This window comes from Terrapene carolina, unplaced genomic scaffold, assembly GCF_002925995.2.
Source record: "Terrapene carolina triunguis isolate 2854851 unplaced genomic scaffold, T_m_triunguis-2.0 Scaffold951, whole genome shotgun sequence".
NCBI classification, from domain to species: domain Eukaryota; kingdom Metazoa; phylum Chordata; order Testudines; family Emydidae; genus Terrapene; species Terrapene triunguis.
Window position 1 is genome coordinate 8,329,655 of NW_020665302.1, and position 13,897 is coordinate 8,343,551.

General features: G+C 40.0%; 1 protein-coding gene across 2 annotated transcripts in view; it reads right to left on the reverse strand.

The window, feature by feature from the left end:
- Nucleotides 1-2,539: 2,539 nt before the first annotated feature.
- Nucleotides 2,540-13,897, reverse strand: part of GCN1 (GCN1 activator of EIF2AK4) — a 58,577-nt gene continuing 47,219 nt past the window's right edge. Inside the window, exons 51-58 of one of the 2 annotated variants that reach the window (XM_026661213.2) lie at nucleotides 13,633-13,863; nucleotides 13,047-13,240; nucleotides 12,391-12,505; nucleotides 10,991-11,087; nucleotides 9,746-9,894; nucleotides 8,758-8,865; nucleotides 6,308-6,526; nucleotides 2,540-3,243 (exon numbers count right to left, since the gene is read on the reverse strand). In XM_026661213.2, the coding sequence (XP_026516998.1) occupies nucleotides 3,118-3,243; nucleotides 6,308-6,526; nucleotides 8,758-8,865; nucleotides 9,746-9,894; nucleotides 10,991-11,087; nucleotides 12,391-12,505; nucleotides 13,047-13,240; nucleotides 13,633-13,863 (1,239 nt within the window). In that variant the 3' untranslated portion in view covers nucleotides 2,540-3,117. The remainder of the gene's footprint in view (nucleotides 3,244-6,307; nucleotides 6,527-8,757; nucleotides 8,866-9,745; nucleotides 9,895-10,990; nucleotides 11,088-12,390; nucleotides 12,506-13,046; nucleotides 13,241-13,632; nucleotides 13,864-13,897) is intronic. The other variant, XM_024197384.2, reaches the window with a different exon arrangement.

Here is a 13,897-nt window from a genome sequence, read left to right on the forward strand (position 1 = left end):
TGCTCAAACACCAAGAGGAAAATAAAGCCTCCCAAATGTATTTATTTTTAATCTCATAGAACCTGCCCTCATGATTTTGAATGCTTGGGGCTTGTTAATACCATTACTACTGCAACACAGACATTTCACAACAGTATCAGTTTTACAGAACAGCTTTTCCATAAAATGAGACTCAATTATTTAGAAATCCAAACATTTGAAGATTTCACACTATCACCACTTTTTTTCTTTTTTCCATTGAAGAAAGATTAAGTATCTTGCAAGTTTAAACATCTCTCCCCTACATTCCTGGGTGCTTGTCTTGATCTGCATATAGTTCAGCTGCCACTAAGTGACAGTAACTTGGCAGTTCAAGGCTGTTAGTTTAATCAGTGGTAGGAATATCTTCTCTTCCCTTGAAGACTGATTTTTGCAAGACATCTAAGTCTGATGTGAAATAAATGGTTCTCTCATCTCCAGTTCGCATCAGGTTTACCCACTGATCAGGTTTAATTTGTGTGTTATAGTAAAATTTGAGAGTGTATTTTTATTTCTGGTTGACTATACATTATCTGTTTATTCATCACAATATATTATACATTGTCAGAAACACAAATCAAGATCACTAAAGCCAGCTTTAAACTTTGTTTTAAATAGTTGAATCGAATATTGAAAGTTGCCTTAATCTTCTTAAAAACACAGTTGAATATATATATTCTTTCCTGAAGTGAGACTGTAGTCATTCACCATATTTTTTCACTTGACACTATACAAGGTGAAAAGTGTGTGTAGTGGCTTTAAAATTTAATATTTAATTCAGCCAATAAAAATTGTATCCCTTAATTTACAAGCTACAACTTAATGAGAATATTCATAGCTGTTCTTCATTGACCATGTCCAACTTTTACTCATGTGGCAACAGTAATTTTTAAATAAGTATAATTTTCTTTTAGTTGTTTTTGCAAGAGGAGACAACTTATAAATCATGAAGAGAGTATGCATGGTTTGTGTGTAGGACCAGTGCCCTCAATTACTGAATGATCTAACAACCCTTCTTAAGGGAATCTGCTGCATTCTCCTCCCTTTTCTGCCTCTCTACTATAATGACATAGGTGCACTTTCAGTACATCCATTGTTTGCTGTCTGCTGTTTTGTACCTTTTGGATGATATTAACTTTTTAAAGTCTGTTTCAGTGCATGACATCTTCTAACAAAATACAACTCCATGCGTAATGGGTGAAATTCACTCTAAAGCAGTGAGCCTGCAAAAGACCTTATCACTTAGGCCCTTCACAGCACTAGGGTGAATTTCACCCTTTTATGACTATGTTAATGTTTAGTCTTGTCCATTAAATTTCTGTTCATTCGAGAAACATACAATTCACCAACTTTTACCAAAACAAAGTAGAAACAGGATATAGAATAAAGTCACCATAGGTGAGTCAGATAATTAAATTACATAGCACACATCTCATTCTGCAGGATCACAAATCGTATTATGGACACTTGAGGGGAGAGTAAGATCATTTTGTCAGATTTTGAAGCAATACACTCTTGAACAGAAAAACCTAACCCTCCAAAAAGGCCACCCTAGAGGATATTTCTTTCTATTTGAGTATCTGTTTTTAATTCCTGATTAAGTTTCAGTATTGGTATGGCCCAGATCAAGCCCTTTCCTACTTACTCCCATCATCATGGCAGCTACAGAAGATCAGCATTAATAACCCCATGGGATTATTCCAGATTGTATGCTCAGTTAAATAACTTCAATGTATGGGACTAAACACACTTCTCCCTTCATCCTGATTTGAGCCCATAAATTTCATTGCTTTTTGAGGAGTCAAAGCAGTCTCTTTTCATATTTCAAATAAAAATTATTAGTGTTCTGCATTTCTTAGGCTTCGCCAGTTTTTTATCTGATAAAATAGATATGGTTTGTTTAACAATCTTAGAGAACACAAAAATCTCACTTTACCTTCCAAAAAATACCTCAGCTTCCTGCTACCAGAGCTTTCTGATGTCTCTCTGTATATGGGGCCCAATAGTATTGGTGAACTATAAAACCTTGAAGTGGTCTTGCCAGATAAATAACTCTGAGATCAACAGAGCTCAATGACCAGAAAAATGACAAAAAAACCCAATCTTGTTAAGACTAGTACTGATCTTAATTCACTACGAAGTGTTAAAGGTCACAAAAGTGGAGGCCTGTTATGTTCAACAGTTGGGCAACTGAAGATGGTATGTTCAAGATGCCATTGACCAACAGAATTGTGGGAGTTAGGGAATGTAGTTATTGAGTTGGAATCAATCCTTGTCAGGTTTTTTTTTTTAAATTGTGTTAGTCTTGCCTTGGTTGAAAGCCCCCCAGCTTATTTCAATATTGGAAAGGTCTTTTGTTCATTGCAATGTTATGTACACAAAAAATGAGTACTCCAAATATCTCTTGAAAAAATGGATCAAAAAGTAAACACATCATAGGAAAACTTTTCCCATATACCTGGCATAAGATGGCTCTACATTTAAACAATATAGTTTTGTAGAAAGAAAAGTGCTTTCATCATCAAGATTAAATTCAAAGCCTTTATTAAACGTGCCATCTTCAAACAATCTGCATTTAATCCCCCTTTTGCATTTGAAATTTCTAAGGCTATTTTAAATAGTAGTTTTACAGGGATTTTCAGTCTTCAGAACCATCACAAGCCGCAAGTTAGTACACAAAAACATTAAGTTTTAACTCTCACAGATTTCTATTTCCTCTGCACAAGATCTGTGGAAAAGACCAGCGTTAGCTCCTTTCCTAGAGCTTTTACACATTTCTGAGAAGGAAACGGGTTTCACGCACAGGCTTGATGCTCAAGACACACCTCACAATCAGCTACAATTAACTGATACTGATTGGTCTCTTGCACATTCGGTTTCAAAAAGGGGACCAAATTTTCAATTTTTAGTGAATGTAGGTCTAATTAAGGCTACTCTGGTATATTTTTGTTATTAAAATACTCTTTGGGAGCCCTTTTCATAAGCCCCCCATCAGAATTAATATATTTTCAAAAATGAAAACATTTAACATTGGTTTTTGAGTTGAAATGCTGATGCAGCCGTTGGTTCAGTGTTTTCTTTTCTTCAGGATCTTAAATATCACGTCAATATAGTGTCATCAATCTGTTCAACAGAATCAGCCTGGCTGGCCAGCTTCTTCAGAGATCTCCTGCAGCTCTCATTCAGCAGTTCCAGACTGGCAGTATCTAGGATCTTGGAGACAGACTGTGGAAAGAGGAAGAAGATAATACCAATAAAAGCATTCACTCCTAATGCTAAATTAGCCCTTATCTATTTTATTCTATGCCAAAAAAAGCATTAAAAAAATTCAGTATCTTACAGGGTATGTGTCAGAACATAAAGAGAAACACTGGCTAAATTTATACCCAGATTTACAGCTGTATAGAAGAAAACTCTTGTAATTATTCTCCCAAACAGATCTAATGAATAAAATTCAGTTATGAGTCAAACATAAAAATCTTGCTTTTCATACATAACTGATCTGTCTAGCTTCTTGCATTCAAGGTTCTACCTCTTTATAATTAAACAGGGTGTGCATTTTTAATTTTTTTACCTTTAGGATTAGAGTTCAGAGTTTAACGATATCCTTGGTATGGAGAGCAAGATTCAGGGTTACAGACTAAATAAAACCTGTTTTGGAAATACTCAACATTGCCACAAATTCTTTTGGTTAAGTCATGAGAATACCACTGGACACAAAGTCCTTTGCAATTGAATATTGTATAATTTAAGAAAGAACAAAAAAGTGCTCTAGGAAACTACAGGCCCATTAATTTGACTTCAATTGTATGCAAGTTCTTAGAACAAATTTTGAAAGAGAAATTAGTTAAGGACTAGGGTGACCAGATAGCAAGTGTGAAAAATCAGGACGGGTGTGGGGGGTAATAGGAGCCTATATAAGAAAAAGCCCCAAATATCAGGACAGTCCCTATAAAATCGGGACATCTGGTCACCCTACTAAGGACATACAGGTAAATGGAAATTGGGATAAAATACAACATGGTTTTACAAAAGGTAGATTGTGCCAGACTACCCTGATCTCTTTCTTTGATAAGATAACCATTTTTCTAGACAAAGGAAATACAGATCTAATCTATCTGGATTTCAGAAAGGCATTTGATACAGTTCCACATGAGAAATTATTAGTTAAATTGGAGAAGATGGAGATTAAAAAAGAATTAAAAGATAGGTAAGGAACTGGTTAAAGAGAAGACTACAGGGGGTCATGCTGAAAGGTGAACTGTCAGACTAGAGGGAGGTTACTAGTGGAGATTCTCAGGGACCAGTCTTGGGACCAATCTTATTTCACATTTTCATTAATGACCTTGGCACAAAAAGTGGGATGTATTGTCAATACAGAGGACACCTGGAATATTATATAAGAAGATTTGGATGACTTTGAAAACTGGAGTAATAGAAATGGGATTAAATTTAATAGTGCAAAGTCATGCATTTAGGGGCCAACAACAAGAATTTTTGCTATAAACTGGGGATGCATTGGAAGTGACAGAGGAGGAGGAAGACCTGGGGGTATTGGTTGATCAAAGGATGACTATGTTCTGCCAATGTGATGCAGCCGTGAAAAAGGCCAATGCAGTCCTAGGATGTATCAGATGTATTTCCAGGAAGTATCATTGGACAAGGGTACTGGTGAGACCTCATCTGGAATACTATGTGCAATTCTGGTCTCCCATGTTTAAGAAAGATGAATTCGAACTGGAACAGGTGTAGAGAAGGGCTACTAGTGTGATCAGAGGAAAGGAGAACCTAGCTAACAAGAGGAGACTTAAGGAGTTGGGCTTGTTTAGCTTAACCAAAGGAAGGCTGAGGGGAGGCTCTCTATATCTACAGCAGAGGCATAAACACCAGGGAGGTAGAGGAGTTATTTAAGTTAGGTGCCAATGTTGATGCAAGAACAAATGGATATAAACTGGCTACCAACAATTTAGGCTAGAAATCAGACCAAGTTTCTAACCATCAGAGGAGTGAAGTTTTGGAACAGCCTTCCAAGGCAAGAAGAGGGGACAAAAAAAAACCTAACTGGTTTCAAGACTGAGCTTGATAAGTTTATGGAGGGGATGGTATGATGAAACTGCCTACAATGGTACATGGTCCATCTGTGACTGCTAGTAGCAAATATCCTCAATTGCCAGAGATGGGACACTAGATGGGGAGGGCTCTGAGTTACTACAGAGAATTCTTTCCCCAGGGGCTAGCTGGTGGGTCTCACCCATATGCTCTGATCATCATATTTGGGGATAGGAAGGAATTTTCTCCCAGGTCATACTGGCAGAGACTCTAGGTGTTTTTCGCCTTCCTCTGCAGCATCGTACACAGGTCACTGGCTGGTTTGAATTAGAGTAAATGGTGGAGCGGAGGAATGTCCAGGGGGGCCTGAGCCAGCCCCCATGGGGGGCGGGGAGGGAGCACCACCCAGCCGCTCCCCACCCTCAGCTCTGCTCTGGTCCCACCCCCAGCCTTGGCCACGGCTCCGCTCCGGCCCCAGCCTCAGTCCCCTTACCCATCTGCATCCCTCCAACCGTCCCCCGCCCAGCCACGGCCCAGCTCCCAGCCCCGACGAGGTGTGTGTGGGGGGGTGACCCTCAAAAGTTTGGGGACCACTGGACTAAATTATTATGATGATCTCTTCTGGCCTTAAAGTCTATGAATTTCAAACAAGAAACACACAAAAAAAATTCTTACACTCTTACAAGCACATCAAAGTATTTCAGCTGGTTCCACAAATTCAGACATAAGCACTAAATAAAAATAGCTTAGAGCTGGAAAAGAATTCTGGACATTGACATGCAAAGGAGTATTTCAGCCACCCTACAACAGCCCATAGTGCAACTACTACAGAAATAGGTTCATATACTGAGGACCCTTATTATAATCAACAGCATGGCAAAGGCTCATAGCATTCTGAAAATATGGCTATTAATTGTTGGCTACAGAGGGGGAGTTACCTTGATGCATTTTAGTAATACATATTACCGCATTGTAACCATGTATACCCAAGATAGCCAAGTGGAGAAATATGGAAGTTTGCATGAGAATATTGATCTAGGATGAACAATTAGATGCTAACCCACGAAACAGTCCCCACCGCTCCCCCACCCATCATTTGTAATATTTTATACTGCAAGATACTCATTTATATATTCAAAGATAAAAGGCTCCACCCACAACAATATTTAAGGTTACTCGTACACAAGACAGCATGATGATATGGCCTTCCACTAGGTAGCAAAGTGTTTCTTGTTTATACCTGAAGCACTTCTTCGCCCTCTCTCATCTTCAGGAGGTTAACTATGGCTTGGTCACTGTAGGCCCTCACACTGGTGTTTTTGTCTTTTGTATTGTCCAGAAGTGCTTTGAGAATTGGTTTAATTGTCTGCGGATCCATAGATGGGAGGTGATTTTTATTCGCCCACCAGATCATCTTTTCTGCAATTAACTTGATGTCACTGGATGGATTCTGGAGACACTGAATGAGACACAAAAGACGTCCTTAATTTCAGATACAGCACAGGCAAATTTTCAGAGTGCCAATTTTACCTTTTTGATAGGGAAACTAAACTAACGAATACAAGCACTGATAGAACTGCAGATGCTCCTCATTCTCACCACATACATTTCTGTTTTTCATTATCTATCAACAAGTTTAAGCAAACTGTTAAATGAGAATAAGTCAGGATTGTAACTTGACAACAATACACCTTTTTAAAAGAAAAGTTTTGCAGCTTGCGGTTGTCTGCAGGTCACGTGGTTTCCCTGCAGCTATTTCAGGAAACAGCAATGACCACTAGCACAGCAACCGTGGAGAGTTTTAGTGTTTCCATTAAATGTCCTCTTTTTGGTCGTTTTCATTTTCCAATAAAAGCCTGGGACAGGCTGAAACCTGACACGTCAGAGCAGTGGCTATGGGACACCTTTGCCTTTTTTAAATGAGTTTTACAACCTCTAATTTTTAATATGAACTTGGCCCTTCTGTTCTTTTTAACCTTAACCAATTTATGATTTACTGTGCACCACACTGCTTTTAATCACAATATTCATGTGTATTAACAGCACATTTATACCACAGTACTCGGTAATATGTCATACAAATTAAATGTAAGGGATACAGATGTTGGATGTCTAGTACTTTCTGATATGCTTTCACATAACAGGAGCTGCTTTGAAGCCACTGTGCTCTGTATCATGTGTAGGGTCCTACCAAATTCACAGCCATGAAAAACGTGTCATGGACCGTGAAATCTGGTCTTTTGTGTGCATTTACCTGATACTATACAGATTTCACAGAAGAGACCAGCATTTCTCAAATTGGGGGTCCTGACCCGAAAGAGAGTTGCAGGGGGGTCACAAGGTTATTTTAGGCGGGTTGTGGTACTGCCACTTACTTCTGCGCTGCCGTCAGAACTGGGTGGCCGGAGAGCGGCGGCTGTTGGCCAGGCGTCCAGCTCTGAAGGCAGCGCCCCGCCAGCAGCAGCGCAGAAGTAAGGGTAGCAGTACCGCGACCCTACTACAATAACCTTGCGACCCCCTGACAAGTCTTTCTTGGATCAGGACCCCTACAATTACAACATCATGAAATTTCAGATTTAAATAGCTGAAATCATGAAACTTATGATTTTTAAAATCCTATGACCATGAAATTGACCAAAATAGACCGGGAATTTGGTAGGGCCCTAATCATGTGCTTCAGTGTTTTTAAATTAAAAGAAAACAATAAACCCTGAAAACAAAAATAAATGCTTTTATTGCCAATTAAAGGTGACTGGCAAAGAAAACAATTGGTCTTGTGTCTTTTTTTCATTTTTTGCTTCTTTATGTTGTATAAAGAAGTCCTGAGAGGGTTTTTTTCCAATGAAAAAGGGACAAGAGGGCTTCTACTTGGTTTTCACATTAGAAAGTCAGCTCCTGTCTATCCTGGTAAAAAGGTGACACGTTAAGAAACTGAAACCAGAGTAACAGAGTGAAAGGGATTTTTAGACTTTTTAAAACTCTGGTTTGCTTGAGTTTTTTTGTTAGTATTTATTTAACTTCAGTGACTAACATTGTGGAGAAAATACATCTTTGTTAGCATCCCAGCCTCTCTAATAAGAATGAGGCAAAAGCTGCAAAACATGGGAAGTGCTGCAGCAAAACCAGGGAAGGAGAGAATTGACATTCTGGATATTTTCAAGGTAAAAAGGCAAAAATATTTAAAGGGGGTGGGGGAAGCACTTTCAAGTCTTTCTCATACAGCAAGCAGCAGCAAAAAATTACAAAAGCTCAATTTTTCTTTTACTTATTCCTTTATAAGTCACCATTATTGCAACATGTATATTATGTACCTGCTATCTATCTGCACTAGTAAAAGCATAACCAGGTAGGCTAAGGTTTGAATGTAAAGCCGCTTTCTTTTTTGTGGTGTTAACTGTATCTGAACATACAAAGGCTTCTAAAAATATCAAAAAACATTTTGTTTGTACTTTGTTGCAGACAAATCTAGATGCTCAAGCACCCCAGGGTTCATAGATTCAAAATACAAGATGTCCAAGTTTAGTGCTTTCACTTTCTGTTACAACTAGTACTGAGATTTTATTGACCAAGCTATCAACTGGCCAATGACCCTCTGCAGCTGACCCAAATACAGGCCACATTCCATTGGTTAAGGTCATTGTAGAATAGTTCAGGTAGCACAAAACTTAAATGACACATTCCTAGGCTCACCTTAATAAAGAGGTTGGCGAGTTTGGGAGGCAGATTTCCTCCTTCTGTTTCTATGTGGTATTTCATAAGAAAGCCCATTCCTCTGATACCACTAGCTGCAATGGGGATCTGCAGCACAAAGAGAACCAGGGCACTTTCGTTATTATTATAATTATTACAGTAGTGTGTAGAGGCCTCAGTGTGCTAGGTACTGTACATGCACAGAGTAAGAGAGAGTCCCTGCCTTGAGGAGCTTACAATCTAACAGACAAGACAGATAAATGAAAGGAGGGGAAACAGAGGCACAGATAGGTCAAATGACTTGCCCAAGGTCACACAGCAGATCAGTAGAAAAGCAGAGAATAGAAACCATATATCCGGAGTCCCATCGCTAAGGATTACACTGCCTCTCAAAGCTAAATATGCACAACTATCACTTTATCTTTCCTGAGTATTCATTAGCCACACCATGATGGTCAGCCTACATACAGACCTTCTTCATAATAAGAAAGAGCCCCTCATTCCCTAGTAACGCTAGCCCTAAGTTGAGCACTTATCATAGGAGAATCAGACAGTTGTGTGTTCATGCTGAAAACTGCTTCAGCAACGTAAACAACTTTCACTCCAGTACGTTCGGAGGAAAGAAGAATGAGCTTGTATTTGAAGTGCTTTCCAAACATGCTCTGGGTTCAGCACATAAACGAACTGCAGTCGCGTGAAAGTTAAAATGTAGACAATCGGGAACACTTTCAACAACTTATACACACACACACACACACACACCCCCCAACCACTTCCAGGGACAGTGGAAATCAGATGAGAATCAGAATAATCACCGAGCTCAAGTGCAGAACTGTCTCTCTGTTCATGGTACATTCTTCAGAGTGTGCTTGAGGGTTGTCCCAGTTTTACCAGGTAGCACTGAGAGTCTGCAAAGCTTTAAACTGTTTACAGTGCAACAGACAGAGCTCTTGGGAAATGCTCTGGATAGCCTTCAGATAGTGCTTACCCTGTCTGCTGTGGCGTTGCTCAGGATCCTCTCCTGAACGCTGTTATAGTATTTGGGGGCACACAGTCTGCTGGGAGCTACCTTTATAGCCACAGACAGTGCAAGGCTCTGTCCATGCCTCACCATCCAATCAATCCCAGAGACATCCGCTGCAAGAGGGAGAGAGCAATATTGAGCCTTGCTACCGAGTATACCTGATATAAATGAGTTTTGTCAGGCTGACGTTCATCTCTGTTTTCATAAAAATAAACAAACACTTCAATAATACCTTGCTTAGAGAGCTCTATGCAAAACATTAACATTAAACCCAACACCTCTATCATGTGAGACCCATTCTGCAGCTATGGAAACTGGAACAAATAAGTGACTTATTTTAAGGCTATAAAATGAGTTTGTGGCATAGCTGGGATTAAATTTAGCAATTCCTGGTTCCCAGCCCCATGCTCATCCCATTGCCTCTGATGATCTCAATCAGGTATTATTCTCTGACGTAACAATTTAAAAATGTGAAGGATCTTGTCATCACTAGTGAAGCTACGTCTCTTCAATGAAATAAACACATTTGCCGGAATTCATAGCAACCAATCACTAGATTCCCATTTTAACTCCACAGAGTGGAATGCTATAGTAATGCCCCCAAACCACTAACCGTTCCTGGAGAATTAACGTTTTTGCCAGAAACCAGGACAACGGAGTTAATTCGCCAAGAGCAGTTCGAAGTCTTAGGGCATTAGAAGTCCATGATCTTTCAATGTTACAGCCAAACGACACAAAAAATGGCAGCGGTTTCAAATCTTTCTATAAAAACGTATTTTTACAGTACGCGGGTTTCTAACCTTTTTGGTCTGCTGTATCAGTCTCTTACACTAAGACCTCAGCTGTATCTGTTAGTGCCTATAGCTTCTCCATTCAACTCTGCATGTTCTACGTATCCCCAATTCAACTCTGCATGCCCTCTGGGTAATGGAGCATTGGCTGCCTCAATTACAGGAGTAATCCAAGGCTCCACTGCGGATGAGAGTACACACTAATGAATGGGAGACTAGCAGAGAAATGTGCAATAGAGGCCCTAGAATAGAAGCTCAACATTAAGAATCTAGAACACAAGTCAGGAAAGCCTCTGGGACCAGTGGCTGAAAGTGCTATTCTATAGTACTCAGGGTCTGCTCCACAGTTTAAGATTTCATAATTAATAAAACACCCTATTTATTTCAGAACACATTTATAACTATCTGCTAGACATACCCAGTAAGTGTTGCTGCAGAACAGTGCTGAGCTCCTCTTCTGACAGAAATGCACACAGCTCTGCTAGACAGCCAGCTGACGCCATGCGGGTAGCATCCTAAAAAGGAAAGGAGGGGGAGAAAGGCAAAGATTAGAAGAGTTTGCTACACATAGACAATTTCCATTGAGAAGGCCAAGTGACAAAAGAAGCTCTGAAACAAAAACACAAAGGAAAATGAAGATTTCACAACCAGCTCCCCACTCCCACCATTTGTTGATTTCAGTCAGCTCCAAGTTTTCTTGTACACTGCAGTAGAATTCAAAATCAAGCCCACAGCCAAAATGGTCAGCTCAGGGCACAATATAGCACTACAGTACTCACTGGACGTAAGCATTGAGTTATACACACGGAAAACACATTTGCTTTCACCTTTGTCATTTAAGAGGGCCTTTTGTGGACATGGAAAGGTCAAGTTCTTGATTTACAGGCTGAGAAACGGAGCAGTGGTGCCTGCTGTCTGCCTGCAAAATACCCTCTTGCTAGTGAAGATGGCCTGCTTCAAAACTTTTAGCACCAGTTTGTTACTTTAGCTTGCCAAAATGATGAGTTTGCCATTGCAATTCTCCACACAGTGATTGGATTGGTCCTGCTTTGAGCAGGGGGTTCGACTAGATGACCTCCTGAGGTCCCTTCCAACCCTGATAGTCTATGATTCTATGATATTTACATTGCAATGAGAATTTTTCCATCTCTGATATGCCAGCAACCTGTGTTTTACAGATGTAGAGTAAGGGGGCAGTCACTACAGAATGTGAATTTTGATCTTGGGTGCAATATTATGCTGGTTCCAGAGTCAGTGTTACAATCTGCCATGTGCAGAACATGCCTCTTTAAAACTGGATAATTTCTTTGTCAGTAAAAATGTAACCCCTCCAAAAAAAGGGAAATGCATTACCAAACTGAGGTTATCTATACTGACTGAGACATATGCTTTTACAGTGCAGCTGGTATATTTCCTACTTTCGGCTGATGGTAAGTGAATAGTTCTTAGCTGCCTAAACAAATATGTTGGTTTCTTTGTGTGTTTGACCTTCCATTCCTCACCAAGGAAACACTAATTTCACAAAATTTAAGAGTTACAATAGATTGACTAGGGAAGTATTTTATTCTTGGATAAAATTTGCTTCTCAGTCAACATACTGTAAGGTGTTGAAGCGATTTCAGTTTTACAGATTAAATTCAGTTTAGTTAGCAATGCATAGCTTCAGCCTGCTTTTATATAAGCTCTCTTTCCAGTGTATTATTAGTAACTCCTCCAGGAAGTTATTTTAGGAAACAATTCTGTTAGAAAGCTCAGAGTTTAAATTAAAAAACAAACAGTGTGCATGAGACATCCCCCACGGGCCCTTTGCACCAATACCTCATCATGTCCCAGCATTCCTAGCAGCACTGTGGTGATGGTCTTCCTAATGGTTGCGTCCACTTTAGCACCAGCTCCTTGTGTTACAAATCGCAGAGCTTGCAGCATGGTGTCTCTGCAGTGAACAACCACAAGTTACAATTCAAGACTGCAGTTTTCCCCAAACAGAATGTCAACGAAGTACAAGAAGCTGGCTGCCAACAACAGATTCACATACACAATGAATAGTACAAAGGTGGGTGTGCCTAAATTTGAAGGAGATGGAGCTTCTCTAATGGCAGGAAACCATCAGCACCAAACAGTGCCTGCATTGGTTCACACCTGATTGTCATTCTTACTGCTGGGAAGGGTCTTTGACCATTCACAGAGGGAAAATCTTCTCGAGGAGGAGGCTCATTTCTTAGGGAGCTGGACATTTTACTGATAGGTGGACTTATTCTTGGAACTAGGAAAAAATACCAAGTCCATATGGACTGAAACAAATGCTAAATAGGAAACACACTATTGGAGTCTTTCATAGCATTTATATAACCTTGGCTTCTGCTCTACAGTCAACTAATCTCTGATGTTAATTGAGTGTTTTAAAAAAAGTTAAACTTGTCTTTCTTCCCACTGCTGCCAAGTAGTTCATGCCCTGCCCATTTTCCACAGCTTACCTGATGCTAGAATCCCCACTGGAACGGATTCCATTCAACAGCTCAGTAAAAAGAGGATCCACTTTACTATGGATGGCAATCAATTTACCGAGCGCATCAGCAGCCTTAAGGCGGACAGCACGGTTTGAATCTTGTAGAGCTTTGGTGAAGGTAGTCTGTAGCTGAGGCAGGAATGGTTTCAGGGCAATCCCAACCTGTACAGGCAGAGATTTAGGTGATGGGAGGGAATCACATGTACTCAAATGTGAAACAAAAACTAGAAAGGAAAGATCCGAAAAAGTGTGGTGTCTTCTAACAGCACTTAGATATAATGATAAAATCAGCACTTGCCCATCCAGATAAAGAATCTCCCTAATACACAGCGAAAAAATGGGAAAACCACGCAAGGACTGAATTCAGTTGTCAGAAAGCAGAGAAATAAGCACTGAAGGTTTTCACACCCATGACATGAGTATTCTTTGTAACTAAACACGGTATGCAAAATCCCAGTGCAACTTGGTTACGTAGAGAAGGTTAACAGATCTGGAGAGTTCAGGCTTGACAAAAAGGAAAAACAAAGACGTTTACCAGTGATTTGGAATCTTACCTTGGCCAACAGAAGGCTTAATGTTTCAAGCAAAGCCACCTTGACATTCCAACTGAACCGATCTCCCAAGATCCGAATAAGTGGTCCAGTAATGCTCACGACGGAGGGTTTCAGGGCTTCGGCAGAGGTCAGTTTAATAACTAGTCCTAAGGCCTTTGCGGCTTCCTCTTTCTGCTCTGGGTTACCAGTTAGAACTCCCTCCCGCAGCACCGGAAGAATAGAAGTCACTCCCTGTCACAGGAATCAAACAAGAAAACTAGAACCA